The 19532-nt window shown below is 43.0% G+C and overlaps 1 protein-coding gene across 4 annotated transcripts in view; it reads left to right on the forward strand.

Moving 5' to 3' along the window:
- The first annotated feature begins 629 nt into the window (after nt 1-629).
- si:dkey-264d12.5 (coiled-coil domain-containing protein 30) overlaps nt 630-19532 on the forward strand; it is a 29073-nt gene continuing 10170 nt past the window's right edge. For 2 of the 4 annotated variants that reach the window (XM_039015543.1, XM_039015544.1), the window contains exons 1-16: nt 630-1179; nt 3822-4007; nt 4181-4301; nt 4756-4988; nt 5326-5409; nt 6172-6331; nt 6630-6701; nt 6910-7025; nt 7182-7253; nt 7347-7432; nt 7600-7993; nt 12215-12391; nt 12706-12821; nt 12975-13098; nt 14174-14286; nt 14411-14552. In XM_039015543.1, coding sequence (XP_038871471.1) covers nt 1156-1179; nt 3822-4007; nt 4181-4301; nt 4756-4988; nt 5326-5409; nt 6172-6331; nt 6630-6701; nt 6910-7025; nt 7182-7253; nt 7347-7432; nt 7600-7993; nt 12215-12391; nt 12706-12821; nt 12975-13098; nt 14174-14286; nt 14411-14552 — 2220 coding nt within the window. In that variant the 5' untranslated portion in view covers nt 630-1155. The remainder of the gene's footprint in view (nt 1180-3821; nt 4008-4180; nt 4302-4755; nt 4989-5325; nt 5410-6171; nt 6332-6629; nt 6702-6909; nt 7026-7181; nt 7254-7346; nt 7433-7599; nt 7994-12214; nt 12392-12705; nt 12822-12974; nt 13099-14173; nt 14287-14410; nt 14553-19532) is intronic. The other 2 variants (XM_039015545.1, XM_039015546.1) reach the window with 1 other exon arrangement.

Below are 19532 nucleotides of genomic sequence, written 5' to 3' on the forward strand. Positions count from 1 at the left end.
GTTAGGGTTGAACTGGGATGTAGGCATGAAACTAGGGTTAGGGTTGAACTGGGATGTAGGCATGAAGCTAGGGTTAAGTTAAGGTTGAAGTAGGGTGTAGGCATGAATCTAGGGTTAAGTTAGGGCTGTGGTTAGGCTTAGTACTTTTATCCTACTGTCTATCCTACTATATCCTGACCACTAGCTCTATGCTTATTATTTATATAATGACCCCCCTATCTTGATCAGAATTTCAGCTTGGTCTTTTGTTGCATATCTGTTGTGCATTATATGTGCGCCCTCTAGTGTTTCTGCTGTTATGGAGAAGGATTGATGCAAAATTCACTATCTTACTGTCATTCAGTTACCTTATTATTTCGATACAAAATGAAGATGAGTTCTTAATTAAGTAGTAGGTCTGTGTATAAAAAAGCTTTAACTAACATGAAGAATATTAAAGCCTATGATTGGGAGAGTTGGCTACAAAAACGTACATATTCTAAACAGATTCATAGGCCATGGTGGCGTGGGTATATGTATTTTTTCTCGATGTTTCCTATTCTGTAGCCAGAAAATAGAAGCGAATGGTGCGCTGGTATCCCGGTGCGCGTTCACGACTCCGAAACAATCCACCCAGTCAAAAATAACGGTAGCCTATGATGGGAAGGGAGTGAGACCAACTGTGCACTGATCCGTGGCATACCAAGACAGACGACAGAAAAATAACTACAATCATGACACGTAAAATTAACAATACAATAGATAAATGTATCATGTTTTGAAATAAGGTTTATAAAGAGAAGGGAGTCAGAGAATGCCTCATAAAAAAACGTATCCTTGTTTGGAAATAGTGCTAGCTTGGTTGTCGTCGTCCATGCGTCTCGCTGGATGAGTTTCTACAGTAGGTCTGCTAACGCCTTTTGTATTCAGCCATGTCCGAACTAAAAACCCGTGAACTGCTCAATGCCTTATTACGCGATCCGTGGCTCTGGAATGCAATGCAACATTGTTGCGTCGCATAACGATAATGTGTTCCACTTTAGAAAGCGAGTTTGTTCCAGCCATTTTTTGCGGAGAAGCAAATCACTTCTATGTTTCGCATCGACTATGTATTTTTGGGGATTAAACGCCTAAATAATAGGAATCTTCCAGTTGTTTCGAGTTGTCTCGCCTATCATGGAAGATACGGAGCAGAGTGAGGTATGTCCCTCTTTCTTTCACAGTTTTACAATTTGATGTTGACGACTTTATACTAGCCTATTTGCAACTGTTGATCAACATTTACCAATTAACTTTTCTGACAACCCTTCAAAATAAGTTTAGAATGAGTACAGTATCCAGGCTACAAACCCTCCATGACAGTGACAGACTTTCTCTGGCAAAACTAGAATGATGACTATAATCAACTGTCATTAACCGCAGACTTGATTTAACAGGATTTACCTTGGGCATTTTTTCTCATAGTAAATTATAAATGTAAGATTCCTTTCCAAAAACGACTCTTAAAATAGTTGGGAAGGTCTGGTGGGCATTTGAACAGCTGCACATTTCAGGCAAACCTCTCCTGACTATCCCAACTGCAGCTGACGCTAATAAGCAACAGTTGTTTCTCAAAGTTATGTGGATCCATAGTCTCAACAGTATAGTCATCCACAGAGGAAGGAAAAAGCGATACCTAGTCAGTTGCACAACTGAATGCAGTCAACCTAAATGTGTCTTCTGCATTTAACCCACCCCCTCTGAGAAAGTCTACTGTATGTTTGTCATACTGAACAGTGCAGTGCATGAGATGTGGAAAAAACATGAATAAATTATAGTTGAAGTCAGAAGTTTAAAACCAGTTTTTCAACCACTCCACAAATTTCTTGCTAACAAACTATATTTGTGCATGACACAAGTATTTTTCCAACAATTGTTTACAGACATATTATTTCACTTATAATTCACTGTATCACAATTCCAGTGGGTCAGAAGTTTACATACACTAAGTTGACTGTGCCTTTAAACAGCTTGGAAAATTCTAGAAAATGGTGTCATGGCTTTAGAAACTTCTGATAGGCTAATTGACATCATTTGAGTCAATTGGAGGTGTACTTGTGGATGTATTTCAAGGCCTACCTTCAAACTCAGTGCCTCATGGGAAAATCAAACGAAATCAGCGAAGACCTCAGATTTTCTTTTTTATACTTCCACAAGTCTGGTTCATCCTTGGGAGCAATTTCCAAACGCCTGAAGTTACCACGTTCATCTGTACAAACAATAGTACGCCAGTATAAACACCATAGGACCACGCAGCCGTCATACCGCTCAGAAAGGAGACGTGTTCTGTCTCCTAGAGATGAACGTACTTTGGTGCGAAAAGTGCAAATCAATCCCAGCACAACAGCAAAGGACCTTGTGAGATGCTGGAGGAAACAGGTACAAAAGTATCTATATCCACAGTAAAACGAGTCCTATATCAACATAACCTGAAAGGTTGCTCAGCAAGGAAGAAGCCACTGCTCCAAAACCGCCATACGGTTTGCAACTGCACATGGGGATAAAGTCCTCTGGTCTGATGAAACAAAAATAGAACTGTTTGGCCATAATGACCATCGTTATGTTTGGAGGAAAAAGGGGGAGACTTGCAAGCCGAAGAACACCATCCCAACCGTGAAGCACGGGGGTGGCAGCATCATGTTGTGGGGGTGCTTTGCTGCAGGAGGGACTGGTGCACTTCACAAAATTAGATGGCATCATGAGGACGGAAAATGTATGTGGATCTATTGAAGCAACATCTCAAGACATCAGTCAGGAAGTTAAAGCTTGGTCGCAAATGGGTCTTCCAAATGGACAATGACCCCAAGCATACTTCCAAAGTTGTGGCAAAATGGCATAAGGACAACAAAGTCAAGGTATTGGAGTGGCCATCACAAAGCCCTGACCTCAATCCTATTGAACATTTCTGGGCAGAACTGAAAAAGCGTGTGCGAACAAGAAGGCCTACAAACCTGACTCAGTTACACCAGCTCTGTCAGGAGGAATGGGCCAAAATTCACCAATTTTGTGGAAGGCTACCCAAAACGTTTGACCCAAGTTAAACAATTTAAAGGCAATGTTACCAAATACTAATTGAGTGTATGTAAACTTTTGACCCACTGGGAATGTGATGAAAGAAATAAAAGCTGAAATAAATCATTCTCTCTACTATTATTCTGACATTTCACATTCTTCAAATAAAGTGGTGATCCTAACTGACCTAAGACAGGGAATTTTTACTCTGATTAAATGTCAGGAATTGTGAAAAACTGAGTTTAAATGTATTTGGCTAAGGTGTATGTAAACTTCCGACTTCAACTGTATGTGTCAGAGATACAGTCCATGCCTCCTCATCAAAGTGCCATTGACAGGCTTCATATTAAAACTTTTATAGGTAAGAATCTGCCTGGCAAGGCAGGTGATCTGACAAGTTCAGCATTTTCTCCTTCAACTAAATCAAATTAGTCTCAGAGAGTGCACTAATATCTCTCAACATAGGCTCATGTTGCCTAAAGCCGGCCTCGATACCTTGAGACGCTATTGATAAGTGTCTCTCAGGTGCAGCCCATTGCCCAGTACCCAGAGCAGATCCCCAGCCTGTCAGAGCAGAAGGATGTTCTAGCCCAGGAGGAGAAGCAGAAGAAGGAGTTTCACTTTGTTTTTGCCTTGTCTTTGACCATCTTCATAGCAGCTATTTGCTTTCCAGCTGATAGTCAATCATTACAAATACAATTACAAGAAACAGCATTGAGACATTCCATTCAATAGAAGGTGCCTATCAGTGTCTGATCTCTGTGGTTGTCTCTCTGTCATGTTAACCCCAGGAGGAGCAGAAGGAACTGGAGCATGTGGTCCTCTGTCTGCAGGAGGAGGGCATGGCCCCCGGGGCCTCAGTGAAGGAGCAGCTGGGTTTCCTATGGAGGCTGTTCCAGCACAGCGAGGGACGCCTCGTCGCCGTGACCTATGACCTGGACAGCCTACGAGCACGCCACTCTGCCGAGATGGCCGAGGTGAGCCATTACCTAGAGTTTTGTCTGTGATGCTACACTCTACTGTACAGGCTGCACATACATTCATCTCAATACTTTTTCCCTGATTGGCACCGTGTGGTCGGTACAGGAATTCACTCATCTGGCTTCAGCCAAAGCGCAGGGTCTGAGCTGATGATATGTGTCTATCTCAGGTGCAGAGGTACCTGGAGCACATCCGTAGCCTATCAGAGAAGAGGGATGCCGTGGCCCAGGAGTACGAGCAGGAGAATGAGGTCCTCAGGACCCAGCTGCAACGCCTGACACTCCAGCAAGGTGCGACCTAGAACCCAGATAAGATGTGAAAAATGTAACCCTATGGAAACAAATGAACCTTTGGAACGAATAACCACGTTGCTTTAAATAAAAAAATAATCTGATATTGTCTGTCTTTTCTTTGGCATGTGTATACCACATCAAGTGTAATTATTGAATGATCATGTCATCATACTTCTCTCTTTCAATTATACGTTCTAGTTTAAACGCACATATGGTTCTTTGTGTGTAGGATTCAAATGTGTATCCCATTCCCTGTCATATCAGTGTCATTAGTGTCCTTATCAATTTGTAATAGTCCCCTTTTAAGTGAAGTGTTGTAGGTATTGTACTTACACTTTATTTTCTTCCTTACTGTGTGTGTGTGTGTGTGTGTGTGTGTGTGTGTGTGTGTGTGTGTGTGTGTGTGTGTGTGTGTGTGTGTGTGTGTGTGTGTGTGTGTGTGTGTGTGTAGATGCCCAGATGAATGAGGTGGCTGAGATGTTGTACCAGGAGGGCCTGGCAGAAGTGATTCCCAGCAGCCACAGTGAACAGGTGGCCTACCTGCTGGTGGAGAGGGCCTCCCTGCTGGAGAGACCTGATGACCCCCAGGCCCCGCAGGTCCCCGATGCCCAGGCAGGGACCCCCTCCGCCAGCCAGCAGGAGACACAGTCCCAGATTCAGTGCCCCAAAGAGAGTATGGACCAGGTGAGACCAACTCGCTGGCTCATGCTTTCTCTCAGTCCAAGATTATACTGAGTTTAGATGAGAGGATTAGGGCTAACCAAAGTACTTTAGAAGTCACATTTCTTTTCTTGTTCAGTTCATTCCAGTGGTTTAGTAACTGTCACAAATGTTACATGAAGATATATAGTTACATGGAAATACTATAGTTGGTTCATGTTGTTATAGTGAATTTGCTAAATCAGGGTGTCATAGACAGTGGACATGCTGCAGCTCTGCTGGCAAGACCATGGAGAGAGAAGATGATCCAGACCCCTGTCTGTAACTAAACTGTTAATTCATTCCACTCTCTTTCCACAAGGGGGCACCCTCACGTGGCCAGAGCCCATGGAAGAGGCTCTTTGGACTCCGCAAGGCAGCTCAGAGTAAACAGGCTTTGGCCTCAGTATGTCCATTTAGATAATACTGCATCCTCATTAACACTTAGCCAAGCCTGAATAAGATGCTGTAGTTTATGTTGGAACTCTTCAGCATGGTGTGGGGACCCCTGTGCATGCCCTGTAATTACTGTGTTTGCTGCATCTCTTTCCTGTTCTCTTTGCAGCTTGACGTTTATTGGGATGAGTCGTGTCCTTGAGGCAGAACTGTGCGATTTCTGCTAGATGGGTCAAAATTGGCTATGTTGAAAAAATTCATCGAAACAAAAATATGCTTTTCGGTCATAATTTAAAGTTAGGGTTAGGCATTAGGGTTAGCAGTGTGGTTAAGGTTAATGATTTTATGACTTTGTGGCTGTGCCAGCTAGTGACCACTCTGAAGAGCTGCCTCCAGAACAATATTCATGACGAAAACGCTAATTCTTTCAAGTTAACATTGTTCCATGTTTCTGGGTGTGTGGATGTAATGCGTATTTTGGAGTCTACACCCCTCAGTGTCAATGGTATCCTGTCTGAACCAAATGCATGTACTGCACGTGTGATTTCCTGACCAATTTTTTATTTTTTATTCATGTTTCTCTTTATTCTGTTTTAACCTTCTTTAACCTTCTCGGCGTGAGGAACAGCTAATGCCTCACAACAGTGATCTTTCAAATGACTCCACGTTTTCCTGGAGAGAATGATTCGTCAAATCAATAGTACTCCTGTAGACAGCGATGATAGATTCCTCTCCGTGCTCAGTGGTGTGGTCTGCTCTCTTCCCCTCCCAGGTTGAGCTCAGGCCGGGGTCAGGGCTCAGTGTGGAGCGGGAGTGGGCCCATCTAGAGAGAGACCTGGAGGAGGCGTCACGCCGCTTGGCCATGGCCCACAGAGAGATCCGACGTCTGACCGATGAGCTAGAGTCAGCCCGCATGACCCAGAGTGCCTATGGTGAGGCCAGATTTCACACAGCCCTTTTCTCTGCTAAGTGAGGGTACTAGTTACTGTTCAAATCAAATGTTATTTGTCACATGCACCGAATACAACAGGTGTAGACCTTGACGTGAAATGCTTACTTACAAGCCCTTAACCAACAATGCAGTTTTAAGAAAAATAAGAGTTAAGAAAAATATTTCCTAAATAAAGTAAAAAATTAAAGAGCAACTTTATTAATGTGTGCATGTTTTGCGTGCCAGTTGTGTGTTATGTATTTCTCCGTCTTGAATAAGTGTATGTGTGCTTTACCCAGAGCCAGAGCTGCAGGGAGCCCAGGAGGAGGTAGAGCAGCTCAGACAGGAAGTGGAAATGCTCAAGAAATGTGGTAATAAGATATTTACTTTACATTTTGGATTACTGTAAAAAATATTCCTTTGTGGAGCATTTTCAGAGAACAGCCTTTCAGAATGTCAAAGGAACTGCACAATATCGCTTTAGGCTATTCCAGAAGTATGACTGACTTACTGTAACTGACGTGGAGACAGTGACACCCATAGTTTGGAGGGTAAAATGTCCCTTCGTCCCTCCTATAGACGTGGTGGAGTTGCGTAAGGCCAAGGAGCTGAATGATCGTCTGGACCAGGAGATCAGAGCCCTCAGGACGAGGGTGCGCACCATGGACGCAGAGAGAAAGACCCTCCTAGAGACGGTAATCTGCCATTCCTGGATTCAGTTATCCTCCTCCTTAAATTGTCATAAAGAAATGGATAATGGACAAGATGCAGTCATTTTGGCTACAATGTGTGAGGGGAGGGAAGGTCACGATAGTTACTGTATGTAATGTGGACATACTGTTGTTCCCTAGGTGGAGAAAATGAAGGACTCTGACAATGCGGCTAAGATCCACCCAGAAGCACTGGAGCTTAACTTGGCTAAGGTACAACCAAACACGGTATGGAGATGAGACCCCATCAAATTACAACAAATCAGCCTGTCACTTAACTGCCTGTCCTGTTGTTGTGTGTTTCAGAGAGAAGGGATAGCCGCCCCTCAGATGCACACTGTCTGTCTCCAGACAGAACTACTACTCCTGGACCAGGACAAGACCCATGAAAGGTCCCACCTTAACTTTGTCTCTAGAACTTAGCCCAAAACCAAACCCAGTACATGTCTCAGATTTGTGTTGGCTGATAGTAGATGGTGTTCCAGTTAATTCATTTGAAAGAGGAAAGGAAAGTGAAATCTGTTGTCAGATGGTGATGATGTGTCTCTCTTTCATGCAGATGCCTCCAGCAGTCCGAGACCAAGGACAAACTAAATGATGTGCGTCGTCAACTGCAGGGGCTGCAGGAGAAATATGATGAGCTGCTGAATGTTACGAGGAAGGCAGAGGAGTACGAGGACTACGAGGAGCTGAAGAAGCAGAGAGAAGAGGAGGAGAAGGTTCTGGAGCTGCTGATGGATAAGACCGAGGAGGTGGAGGAGGAATATGAGGAACTGAAGACTAAGAAAGTGGAGGTGGAGAGGGTGTATGAGGAGCTGAAGATTAAGATGGATGAGGAGAAGGAATATGAACATCTGGAGAATATGAGGGAGGAGTTGAAGCTGGATGAAGCTCTGGGCCGGAGCAGGCAGCAGCAGCAGCATTGTAGTCAGGCGGTGGAACTGCAGCTTAAGGTGAGGATGACTCCTGTCCGTCTGATGATGTAGTGTTATGCTGTGGCCACTAGGAGGGGCTACAGAATTAGTGTGAATGGGCTAGTTAGGACCAATTATGTGTCTATGGTTAGGACCTAGCCTACTGTCAATGTCAATATTTATCACATTTGTTAATGGAATGAACTTACAAGTTTTAAGTTTGATAGAATAGTAACATAATATAGACTTATCTCACAGCAAATTGCTTAAATCCACGTTTACATTTAATCTTAAAAATCATCTTACAATTGAAATCCTCTTTCCTGACTACCTTTCCTAAGAGCTGCTGGAATGATGTAGTTTTGTTTTTACTGTCTACATCCCACACAATGGCCCATTGAAAGCAGCTGATGTTAATGGCTTGTGCTGTGTTTTTCATGGATTTAGCGGGTATTCATTTGACATGGCAGCTTGGTTGTGCTGTCCTATATGGCTGTGTTTCCAAAGGCAGCCTAATTCTGATATTTTCTTTCACTAATTGGTCTTTTGACCAATCAGATCAGCTCTGAAAAAGCTCTGATGTGATGGGTCAAAAGATCAAATGAGTGGGGGAAAAAAATCAGAATTGGGCAGCCTGTGTAAACACAGCCTAAGTGTCTATGCCTGTAGTGTTACCACTAGACCACAGGCTCTGCACTAGAAAACAATCAGCGCACTGTTCGGCCCAGCACCTTTGTTATTGTATTTGTTTTGTTGATGAAACAGAGGAGATCAGCATCCGGCAGCGTGGTAAAAAAAATTGCTGTACATATTCTGGTGTTCTATCTTGCGTGCAATGATGTCCGAGGGAAAAATAACAGTGTTCGTTGTTTGAAGGAACTTATTTGTTGTAATATCCCAAATAGATGTAGCAGTTTAACCAAGTACCAAATGCTTCCTCAAGGGGGCCCGTTTCTTCAAGATGGCGTCGGAGGGGAGGGCTGCCGTCTTATTGGCGCTTAACCAACCATGTTATTTCTTCTTTTTTTTTGCGTTGTTCGTAACTTGTTTTGTACATAATGTTGCTGCTACCGTCTCTAATGACTGAAAAGAGCTTCTGGACATCAGAACTGGGATTACTCACCTCAAATTGGACGAGGAGTTCTTCTTCAATGAGTCGGACGCGAGGGATATACTACAGACAACCGACCAGGCCCAGATCCCTGTGATTTGCTGGAAAAGGAAACGTAGGTTTTGCGGAAAGAGATCAGGATGCCTTGTGAGGATCAGGTGACTAGTGGAGTACATCACATCAGCTTTATCAATAAGTGCATCGAGGACGTTGTCTCCACAGTTACTGTACATACATACCCCAACCAGAAGCCATGAATTACAACTGGCAAGTGTCATCACTGACATTTTCAACCTCTCCCTTTCTGAGTCTGCAATACCAACATGTTTCAAGCAGACCACCATAGTCCCTGTGCCTAAGAACACTAAGGTAATCTGCCTAAATGACCTCCGCCCTGTAGCACTCACGTCTGTAGCCATGAAACGCTTTGAAAGGCTGGTCATGGCTCACATCAACACCATTATCCCAGAAACCCTAGACCAACCCCAATTTCCATACCGCACCAACAGATCCACAGATGATGCAATCTCTATTGCACTCCACACTGCCCTTTCTCACCTGGACAAAAGGAACACCTATGTGAGAATGCTGTTCATTGACTACAGCTCAGCGTTCAACACCATAGTGCCTTCAAAGCTCATCACTAAGCTGGGGAGCTCCACCAGTGTTGAGGATCAGCGTGGCAGATGTGTTGCTACCTACCCTCACCACCTGGGGGCGGCCCGTCAGGAAGTCCAGGATCCAGTTGCAGAGGGAGGTGTTTAGTCCCAGGATCCTTAGCTAGATAGATTACCAGTTAATTACCAAAATTACAGGAGATTCCGGTAAATTTGGTAAATTAACGATAGCTTTTACAACCCTACTCAGGAGTGATTCCTTATGAAACCAGGACAAAATAATACCATTATTTTTGTTATTTTTACTCCATTTAATCCATAGAATGGTCCTTTGGAGGAAGGTTTGTTGACATACAGTACCAGTCAAAAGTTTGGACACACCTACTCATTCCAGGGTTTTTCTTTATTATATTTTAAAGCATAATTCATTGAAGTTGGAATATTTGTAACACTTTGGCCTTAACCAGGCCTAAGACTCCATAATGTTTAATCTGTAGATGCTACCAAGCAACAATTGGTGTCATATAAAGCCTTATCGCTTGCTCTGTAATATGAGTAGTATTTTGATTTCAATAAAAAATGTCTTACATTAGTTTATGAATATTTAAAAAAAATTATAATAATATTGGATTTAGTAAATGTTTCAATACATTCATAAATAGTCTTAAAGGAGGCCTTGGTAAGGCCAAAATGTAATAAATATGCCAACTTTGATTATTTCACAAATATGCTTTTAGATACAAATGTAAAATATACAGTACCAGTCAAAAGTTTGGAAACACTTACTCATTCCAGGGTTTTTCTTTATTTTTACTATTTTATACATTGTAGAATAATAATCATGTAGTAACCAAAAAAGTGTTAAACTAATCCAAATATATTTTGATTTGCCACCTTTTGCATGACAGCTTTGCACACTGTTTGCATTCTCTCAACCAGCTTCATGAGGTAGTCATTTGGAATGCATTTCAATTAACAGGTGTGCTTTGTTAAAAGTAATTTGTGGAATTTCTTTCCTTCGTAATGCGTTTGAGCCAATCAGTTGTGTTGTGACAAGGTATGGGTGGTATAAAGAAGATAGCCCTATTTGGTAAAAGACCAAGTCCATATTATGGCAAAAAAAGCTCAAATGAGCAAAGAGAAACGACAGTCCATCATTACTTTAACACATGAAGGTCAGACAATCCAGAAAATGTAAAGAACTTTGAAAGTTTCCTCACGCGCAGTTGCAATAACCATCAAGCGCTATGATGAAACTGTCTCTCATGAGGACCGCCACAGGAAAGGAAGACCCAGAGTTACATTTACTGCAGAGGATAAGTTCATTAGAGTTAACTGCACCTCAGATTGCAGCCCAAATAAATGCTTCACAGAATTCCATTAACAGACACATCTCAACATCAACTGTTCAGAGGAGACTGTGTGAATCAGGCCTTCAATGTCAAATTGCTGCAAAGAAACCACTACTAAAGGACACCAATAATAAGAAGAGACTTGCTTGGTCCAAGAAACATGAGTAATGAACATTATACCGGTGGAAATCTGTCCTTTGGTCTGATGAGTCCAAATCTGAGATTTTTGGTTCCAACCGCTGTGTCTTTGTGAGATGCAGAGTAGGTGAACAGATGATCTCCGCATGATTGGTTTCCACCGTGAAGCATGGAGGAGGTGGTGTGATGGTGTAGTGGTGCTGGTAACACTGTCTGTGATTTATTTAGAATTCAAGGCACACTTAACCAGCATGGCTACCACAGCATTCTGATGCGATACGCCATCCCATCTGGTTTGCGCTTAGTGGGATGGCCCTCCAAGCTGTGTAAGGGCTATTTGAACAAGAAGGAGAGTGATGGAGTGCTGCAACAGATGACCTGGCCTCCACAGTCACCCGACCTCAACCCAATTGAGATGGTTTGGTATGAGTTTTACCGCAGAGTGAAGGAAAAGCAGCCAACAAGTGCTCTGCATATGTGGGAACTCCTTCAAGACTGTTGAAAAAGCATTCCTCATGAAGCTGGTTGACAGAATGCCAAGAATGTGCAAAGCTGTCAAGGCACAGGGTGGCAAATTAAAATGGCAAATCAAAATAAATGTTGATTTGTTTAACCTTTTTTTTGGTTACTACATGATTCCACATGTGTTATTTCATAGTTTTGATGTCTTCACTATTATTCTACAATGTAGAAAATAGTAAAAATAAAGAAAAACCCTTGAATGAGTAGGTGTGTCCAAACTTTTGACTGGTACTTTATGTCAACAATCCAAAGGACCATTTTATGGATTACATTTTGTGAAAACAAATCATGGTTTCTCTGTATGTAAATGTACTGGTTGTCTTTGTGTACATATTCTTTATCCCTTTACACTTGTGTGTAAAAGGTAGTAGTTGTGGAATTGTTAGGTTAGATTACTGCATTGTCAGAACTAGAAGCACAAGCATTTCGCTACACTCGCATTAACATCTGCTAACCATGTGTATGTGACAAATAAAATTTTATTTTATTTGGTTGTGTGTGTGGTTGTGGTTGTGTTCAGGTGTGTGCTGAGTTGAAGCAGGGCCAAGCTATGGTCAGCCATCTGGAGCAGAGGGCTCTGCAGCAGGAGAGTAGGGAGCTGAGGGAGGGGCTGGCCCAGAGCAGCCAGAAAGCCCAGAGTTGCAGCCGTCTGCTGGAGGAGCTGAGCGCTGAGAGGGCCAAGCTCAAAGCCATGGAGGTAGAGGTTAGACACCATGCAGGAGTGCAGTGTCATTCATAGTCTTCAGCCTATAGTCTCAAGCCAGGGGTGGCCAATCCATTTCCGCAGAGGGACAGTGAAATTTGTTCCAATCAACTTTGTTCCAGTTCATTAAACTAATTTAATTCCACGCAGATTAGTCGTGGATGGATAAGTGGATAAGATTGGCACCCATAGAGAGAGAAATAAAATCAGTAGTTCTGAGCTCTCTGACCAAGCCAAACAGAATAATAGTAGTACTACTTTCCACACAAGGTAAATGACCTCTTCCCTCTGCTGCCTCTTTGACTCAGATGCAGGGTCTGCAGCAGCAGCTGAACGTGGAAAGAAACCGCAACACAGAGTCTGGCCAGCAAGAGGAGGAGGCAAGATACACGGCCCTTAGGACTCAGGACAACCAGCTCCACAGGTACCTTCTCCTACTGAAGGCCCCTCTGCTGCTTCAGTTAAACTGTTTAAACCAGCAACCAGCTGTGTGATGGTCAGTTATGGTCTTGTAGTGGTTTGCTTGTGCAGTTGTAGATTTGTGGTCCTGGTCTAAACGTGTGTGTGGTTCATTCAGGAGGATGTGGGAGCAGAGGGAGGAGGAGCTGCAGGAGGAGGGGTGTTCCCTGCGAGAGGTGGAAGCCTCCCTGAACTGCACTAACTCAGAGCTGCAGAGTCAGACAGGCACAGCCAGGCAGGAGGTGAGTGTCTTGGCACCCTCTGACTATTGGGCATGGCACTCTTTCTTAATTTCAAGAGGAAGCTGCAAAATAACTGTCACGACTTCCGCCGAAGTCGGTCCCTCTCCTTGTTTGGGCGGTGTTCGGCGGTCGACGTCACTGACCTTCTAGCTATCGCTGATCCATTTTTTATTTTCCATTGGTTTTGTCTTGTCTTCCTTCACACCTGGTTCCAATCCCATCAATTACATGTTGTGTATTTAACCCTCTGTTTCCCCTCATGCCCTTGTCGGTGATTGTATGTTATGTGCAGTTATGTTCTGGTGTGCGACGGGTTTTGTACCCACTTTTATTATTTTTGTATATTTTGTTTTTTAAAGTTTTGTGAGCACTTATTAAACGACTCCGTTTATACCAAGTTCATTCTCCTGCGCCTGACTTCCCTGCCACCAGCATGCACCCATTACAATAAGCTATATTGTATGCCAAAAAAATAAGAAATAATATTATTTTAAACTAATATAATTGCTGAGAGGAAGACATTTTGTTCATAGTAATAAAAAATGGTTTCCAAAAAGGTAGAGGTCAAAATTATTGACAACCCTGGAGATTCTTATAAATAAAGTAGTCAAAAGTTATTGATTTGGTCCCATATTCCTAGCACACAATGACTACATCAAGCTTGTGACTCTACAAACTTGTTGAACGTATTTGTAGTTGGTTTTGGTTTCAGATTATTTTGTGCCCAAACTAAATTTATGGTAAATAATGTATTGTATCATTTTGGGGTCACACAGACATGCTAACCTCCCCTGTTATTGTTCATGGTGAGAGGCTCATATAAAACTAGCATACTCGTATTAGTATACAATCTAATAATTTCTAAAACAATTTGAGCATACAACACAGTTCAATATTTGAGTTATTTATTTTAAACCGTCATTATTGTTCATCTTTATCAAGCGTATCAATAATTTCAGACCCCACTGTATCTGTGTTTCAGTCAGAATTGTATGGTATTGGAACAAATGTAAACTGAGACCCTCATCTAGCCTATGTAGATGTTGATCGTGTCTTTCTGTCTGACTGACCACAGATTCCTGCTGATTATGTAAACCTGAAGGAATGCCTGGAGGCCAGGCAGGAGGATTGTGAGAAACTGACACAGGAGCTTATGGAAGTTCTCATGTGCCTGGATTTACAGAAAAGGTAAAGATCCTAGAGAACATTTACAATGCAAAACCAGGGACTTAGCCTAGCTACTGTAGTCACACTTTTACTCTCTTCTGGTGCTCAACAAAGCTGTGTGGTTTGGTTTCCTCTGCTCCCACAGCAAGAACGCTGAGAAGCGATCTCAGCACAAAGCCAAAATGCGGCGAGCCAAACAGATTTTTTTGAAGGAGACAGGATGTCGTGATGAGAGGATTCAAAGCCTTGAGAGAGACCTGGCTCTCGCCTTAACCTCATCAGCCAGGGTAAGAGGTCAGACCCACCAGCCAAATTGTCAGACTGCACAATAGGGGTCCACTCCCTGCCTGGCACAACAATTGGTACCACCTGCTGTGTGCCTGACAACTTTGAGCCAATCAGAGAGCACGAACTTCAGCGAGAGGGAAAGGAGTGACAAGACGGAGAAAAGAGGGCACTTTTCCTGCACTGCCACTTTCATGCTCAAAACAGTTAACTAAAATCATAATTGACTGTTTTTTTTTTTGCTGTTGCAAGTCTTGCATCTTACATCTAGCTAAGGGAGTTTTGTGTTTGAAGGATAAACCCTATTTTGCTTAAGTTTGACTATACAGTAATTACAGTTGAAGTCGGAAGTTTAAATGCATTTGGCTAAGGTGCATGTAAACTCAGTTTTTCACAATTCCTGACATGTAATCCTGGTAAAAATTCCCTGTTTTAGGTCAGTTAGGATCACCACTTTATTTTAAGAATGTGAAATGTCAGAATAATACTAGAGGGAATTATTTATTTCAGCTTTTATTTATTTCATCACATTCCCAGTGGGTCAGAAGTTTACATACACTCAATTAGTATTTGGTAGCATTGCCTTTAAATTGTTTAACTTGGGTCAAACGTTTCGGGTAGCCTTCCACAAGCTTCCCACAATAAGTTGGGTGAATTTTGGCCCATTCCTCCTGACAGAGCTGGTGTAACTGAGTCAGGTTTGTAGGCCTCCTTGCTTGCACACGCTTTTTCAGTTCTGCCCACAAATGTTCTATAGGATTGAGGTCAGGGCTTTGTGATGGCCACTCCAATACCTTGACTTTGTTGTCCTTAAGCCATTTTGCCACAACTTTGGAAGTATGCTTGGGGTCATTGTCCATTTGGAAGACCCATTTGCGACCAAGCTTTAACTTCCTGACTGATGTTTTGAGATATTGCTTTAATACATCCACATAATTTTCCGTCCTCATGATGCCATCTATTTTGTGAAGTGTACCAGTCCCTCCTGCAGCAAAGCACCCCCACAACATGATGTTGCCACCCCGTGCTTCACGGCTGGGACGGTGTTCTTCAGCTTGCAAGCCTCCCCCTTTTTCCTCCAAACATAACGATGGTCATTATGGCCAAACAGTTCTATTTTTGTTTCATCAGACCAGAGGACATTTCTCCAAAAAGTACAATCTTTGTTCCCATGTGCAGTTGCAAACCGTATTCTGGCTTTTTTTCTGACAGTTTTGGAGCAGTGGCATCTTCCTTGCTGAGCGGCCTTTCAGGTTATGTCGATATAGGACTCATTTTACTGTGGATATAGATACTTTTGTACCCGTTTCCTCCAGCATCTTCACAAGGTCTTTTGTTGTTATTCTGGGATTGATTTGCACTTTTCGCACCAAAGCACGTTCATCTCTAGGAGACAGAACGTGTCTTCTTCCTGAGCTGTATGACGGCTGCGTGGTCCCATGGTATTTATACTGGCTTACTATTGTTTGTAAATTATTATGTAAAAATTATGTCAATTATGTCAATTAGCCTATCAGAAGCTTCTAAAGCCATGACATAATTTTCTGGAATTTTCCAAGCTGTTTAAAGGCACAGTCAACTTAGTGTATGTAAACTTCTGACCCACTGGAATTGTGATACAGTAAATGAATGTGAAATAAGTGAAATAATCTGTCTGTAAACAATTGTTGGAAAAATGACTTATGTCATGCACAAAGTAGATTTTCTAACCGACTTTCCAAAACTATAGTTTGTTAACAAGAAATTAGTGGAGTGGTTGAAAAATGAGTTTTAATGACTCCAACCTAAGTGTATGTAAACTTCCGACTTCAACTGTAGCTAAGCCAATCACACTTCATTAAACAAATGGGAAAGCTTCCTCCATGCTAGCTATCTAGCCAGCCACTGTAGGTATACATCATTGGTAGTAACAAAAGGGCTGCATTGATTATTAATTAAAATCAACTTTAATTAGAATTACATTTGAAATTTCATAATGGAGTACTCGTTAAGGTTGAATGTTAGCTCATTTTGCATCCTCATATCCACTGGTTCTCCTGTTGTATTTTTGGTCTCGTCTCCCTCGCTCTTTTTGTGCTCTGCAACTTCCCCCACAACACATACAAACCACCCGCTGCCACTCACAACAAGCAGTTCCAACAAGCAGTTCCAACTCTGTGTGAATGCTAATTATGCTAACGCTTGCATCCGAGTGCTTATACTACGTGAGAAAAAAACGTTATTGATTCAAATAAGTGGACGAGGCTACATAAAGTGGATAAGCAACTCGTTCTCGTTCTGAGCTCTAAATAAGCATCTTATCCAGGTAGGCCACTTGATTTCAACATATATCCAAAGTGGACAGGCTAACATGCTGTTCGGACAGGTGCAGACAGACAGGAGGGTGTGTTCGCTAGCTACATTAGATCCAAGTTGGCAGTGCAAGACTTGAACTATACATATTAGCAGATTATTTACAAGGAAGGGGACTTGTGCTTGAGAGATTGAGACCTGTGTTCATTTTCTATAGCGTAATGCATTCACCTGCTACTTAAGCTTATTCATTATTAGTAGATGTGCATTGGAATTGGGCGGCAGGTAGCCTAGTGGTTAGAGCGTTGGACTAGTAACCGAAAGGTTGCAAGATCGAATCCCCGAGCTGACAAGGGAAAAAAATCTGTCGTTCTGCCCCTGAACAAGGCAGTTAACCCACTGTTCCTTGGCCGTCATTGAAAATAAGAATTTGTTCTTAACTTTCTTGCCTAGTTAAAGGTAAAAATATATATATATATGCTGTTGGCCAATGGGCAGATATGTCAGCTAAGCCTGATGTGATTTGTGTGCAGGAAACATGGCTCAAATCGACTGTGGAGTTTTGTCATACAGGGATATGTAGTGGTTGGTAGGGACGGGGGTGGAGTGTGGGGCAATGGTGAGGAGTCGGAACAGGGAAATTAGAGTACTTAAAAAGGACGCATAACTTCCATCTGATTCAGTATAAGCAGGCTCAGGCCCTGGTGAGGAGAACTATCCATCAGGCAAAGAGGTCATGTTGGCGTCGTCTCTGTGACACCATTGGAAGGGCGACACCTGTGGGAGAAGTGTGGGGGATGATTAAGAGGATTAGTGGGGTCAGAAGGGAGTGGAATTATCCAGTGTTGACGAGTTGGAAGGATGTGGCAGTAACAGATGATGAGAAGGCAGAGATGATGGCCAAAGCATTTGTCCAAGTGCATAGCTCGGCATATTTGTCAGAGGGGGAGAGAGAGAACGAGAGGGGAGCATCCTGGAGTGCTGGATAGGAGGGAGGATGTAAATGATGTGTTGAATGCACCATTTACCATGGTAGAGGTGAAAAGGGCAATAGGTAAGGCTGGGTTAACTTCACCTGGGAAAGATGAGGTGTGCTATGTTATGTTGGCCCATCTTAGTGATGAGGCACTGGATAAGGTGTTGGTGTTGTACAACAGAGTGTGGGAGGAGGGGAAACTACCAGGCAGTTGGAAGGAGGCAATAGTGGTACCAATCCGGAAGCCAGGGAAGGACCCAACGAGGCCAACAAGCTATCGGCCAATAGCTTTAACATCACATGTATTTAAGATTATGGAACGTATGATTACGGAGAGGATAACTTACTTCCTGGAGAGCAGGGTGCTAGTATCGCCACATCAGAGTGGGTTCAGGAAGGGTAGGGGAACTATGGACCCAGTGCTCTGCTTAGAAGCAGAGGTCAGGAAGGGTAGGGGAACTATGGACTCTGCTTAGAAGCAGAGGTCAGGAAGGCTCGGGTGAACAAGGAGACTGTTGTAGCTGTCTTTTTTGATGTGGAGAAGGCGTATTAAATTATGTGGAAGGAGGGGTTGTTAATCAAGCTTGATTATTATGGGGGTAGGAGGGAGAATGTACAACTGGCTAAATGATTTCCTGTTTGGAAGATCTATCCAAGTCACTATCAGAAGGTCTATCAGGCCGCTACCTGGTGGATAACGGTACACCTCAGGGGAGCGTGATTAGTCCTCTGTTGTTCTCAATCATGATAAATTATGTTAACTCTCAGGTACAGCCGGATATTGGGAGGTTATTTGCAGATGATGGGGCCTTATGGAAGAGGGGAAGGAATGTGCCATTACATAGTCAGGAAGGTACAGGAAGCAATTGATGAGGTAGAGCAGTGGGCATTAATGTTGGGATTCAGGATCTCTGTAGAGAACTCAGTGTTCTTTACCAGGAGGAAGGTGGGAGATTAGAGGTTATATGGGAGAAACTTGGAGAGGGTGGGGCCTTCAGGTTCCTTGGGGTAAACTTTGACATTAGAATGACCTGGACAGAACACATTGAGAGAGTGGTGGGAAAGTGTAAGAAGGTGCTAAATGTGATGCGCTGTCAGACAGGGAAGGAGTGGGGGGCTGGGTGTTCCTCATTGAGGACTATGTATGTTGCATTGATTTGATCTGTAATAGACTATAGCAGTATAGTATCTGGTTCGGCAGCCCGGACATCATTGGAAAGGCTAGATGTCATACAGGGGCAAGGACTCTGTAGAATATGTAGTGGGGTGTTTCGGACCTCCCCAGTGGCTGCTACAGGTGGAGATGGAGGATATGCCATTGCAGATTAGGAGACAGCAGCTGGCAATGAATTATTGGGTCAACCTACAGGGACATGGGGTGTCTCATCCTGCGAAAGGGATTTTACAGGCATGCTGGGAACACAAGCGAAGACAGAACGTTTTAGCTGGGTGGGTAATACCCAGGCAAAGGAAATGGGACTGTATGGAAGGGAGTTTAGTCCAACGGTAGCTATTCCTGTAAATCCACCATGGCTACTCCCGCCTCCAGTAGTTGATCTAGAAGTGTTGGAGAGACTAGGGACAGAAAGGGAGGGTGTTGATCCATCTGATTTGTTTAAGAGACGTCTGGATACTGTGTATCAGGATTTTGTGGCCATTTACACAATGGTTCAAAAGATCCAAGGACAAGACGTACTGGGTCAGCATTTGTAGT

The sequence above is a fragment of the Salvelinus namaycush genome, chromosome 20, assembly GCF_016432855.1.
Source record: "Salvelinus namaycush isolate Seneca chromosome 20, SaNama_1.0, whole genome shotgun sequence".
Classification (NCBI taxonomy): Eukaryota; Metazoa; Chordata; class Actinopteri; order Salmoniformes; family Salmonidae; genus Salvelinus; species Salvelinus namaycush.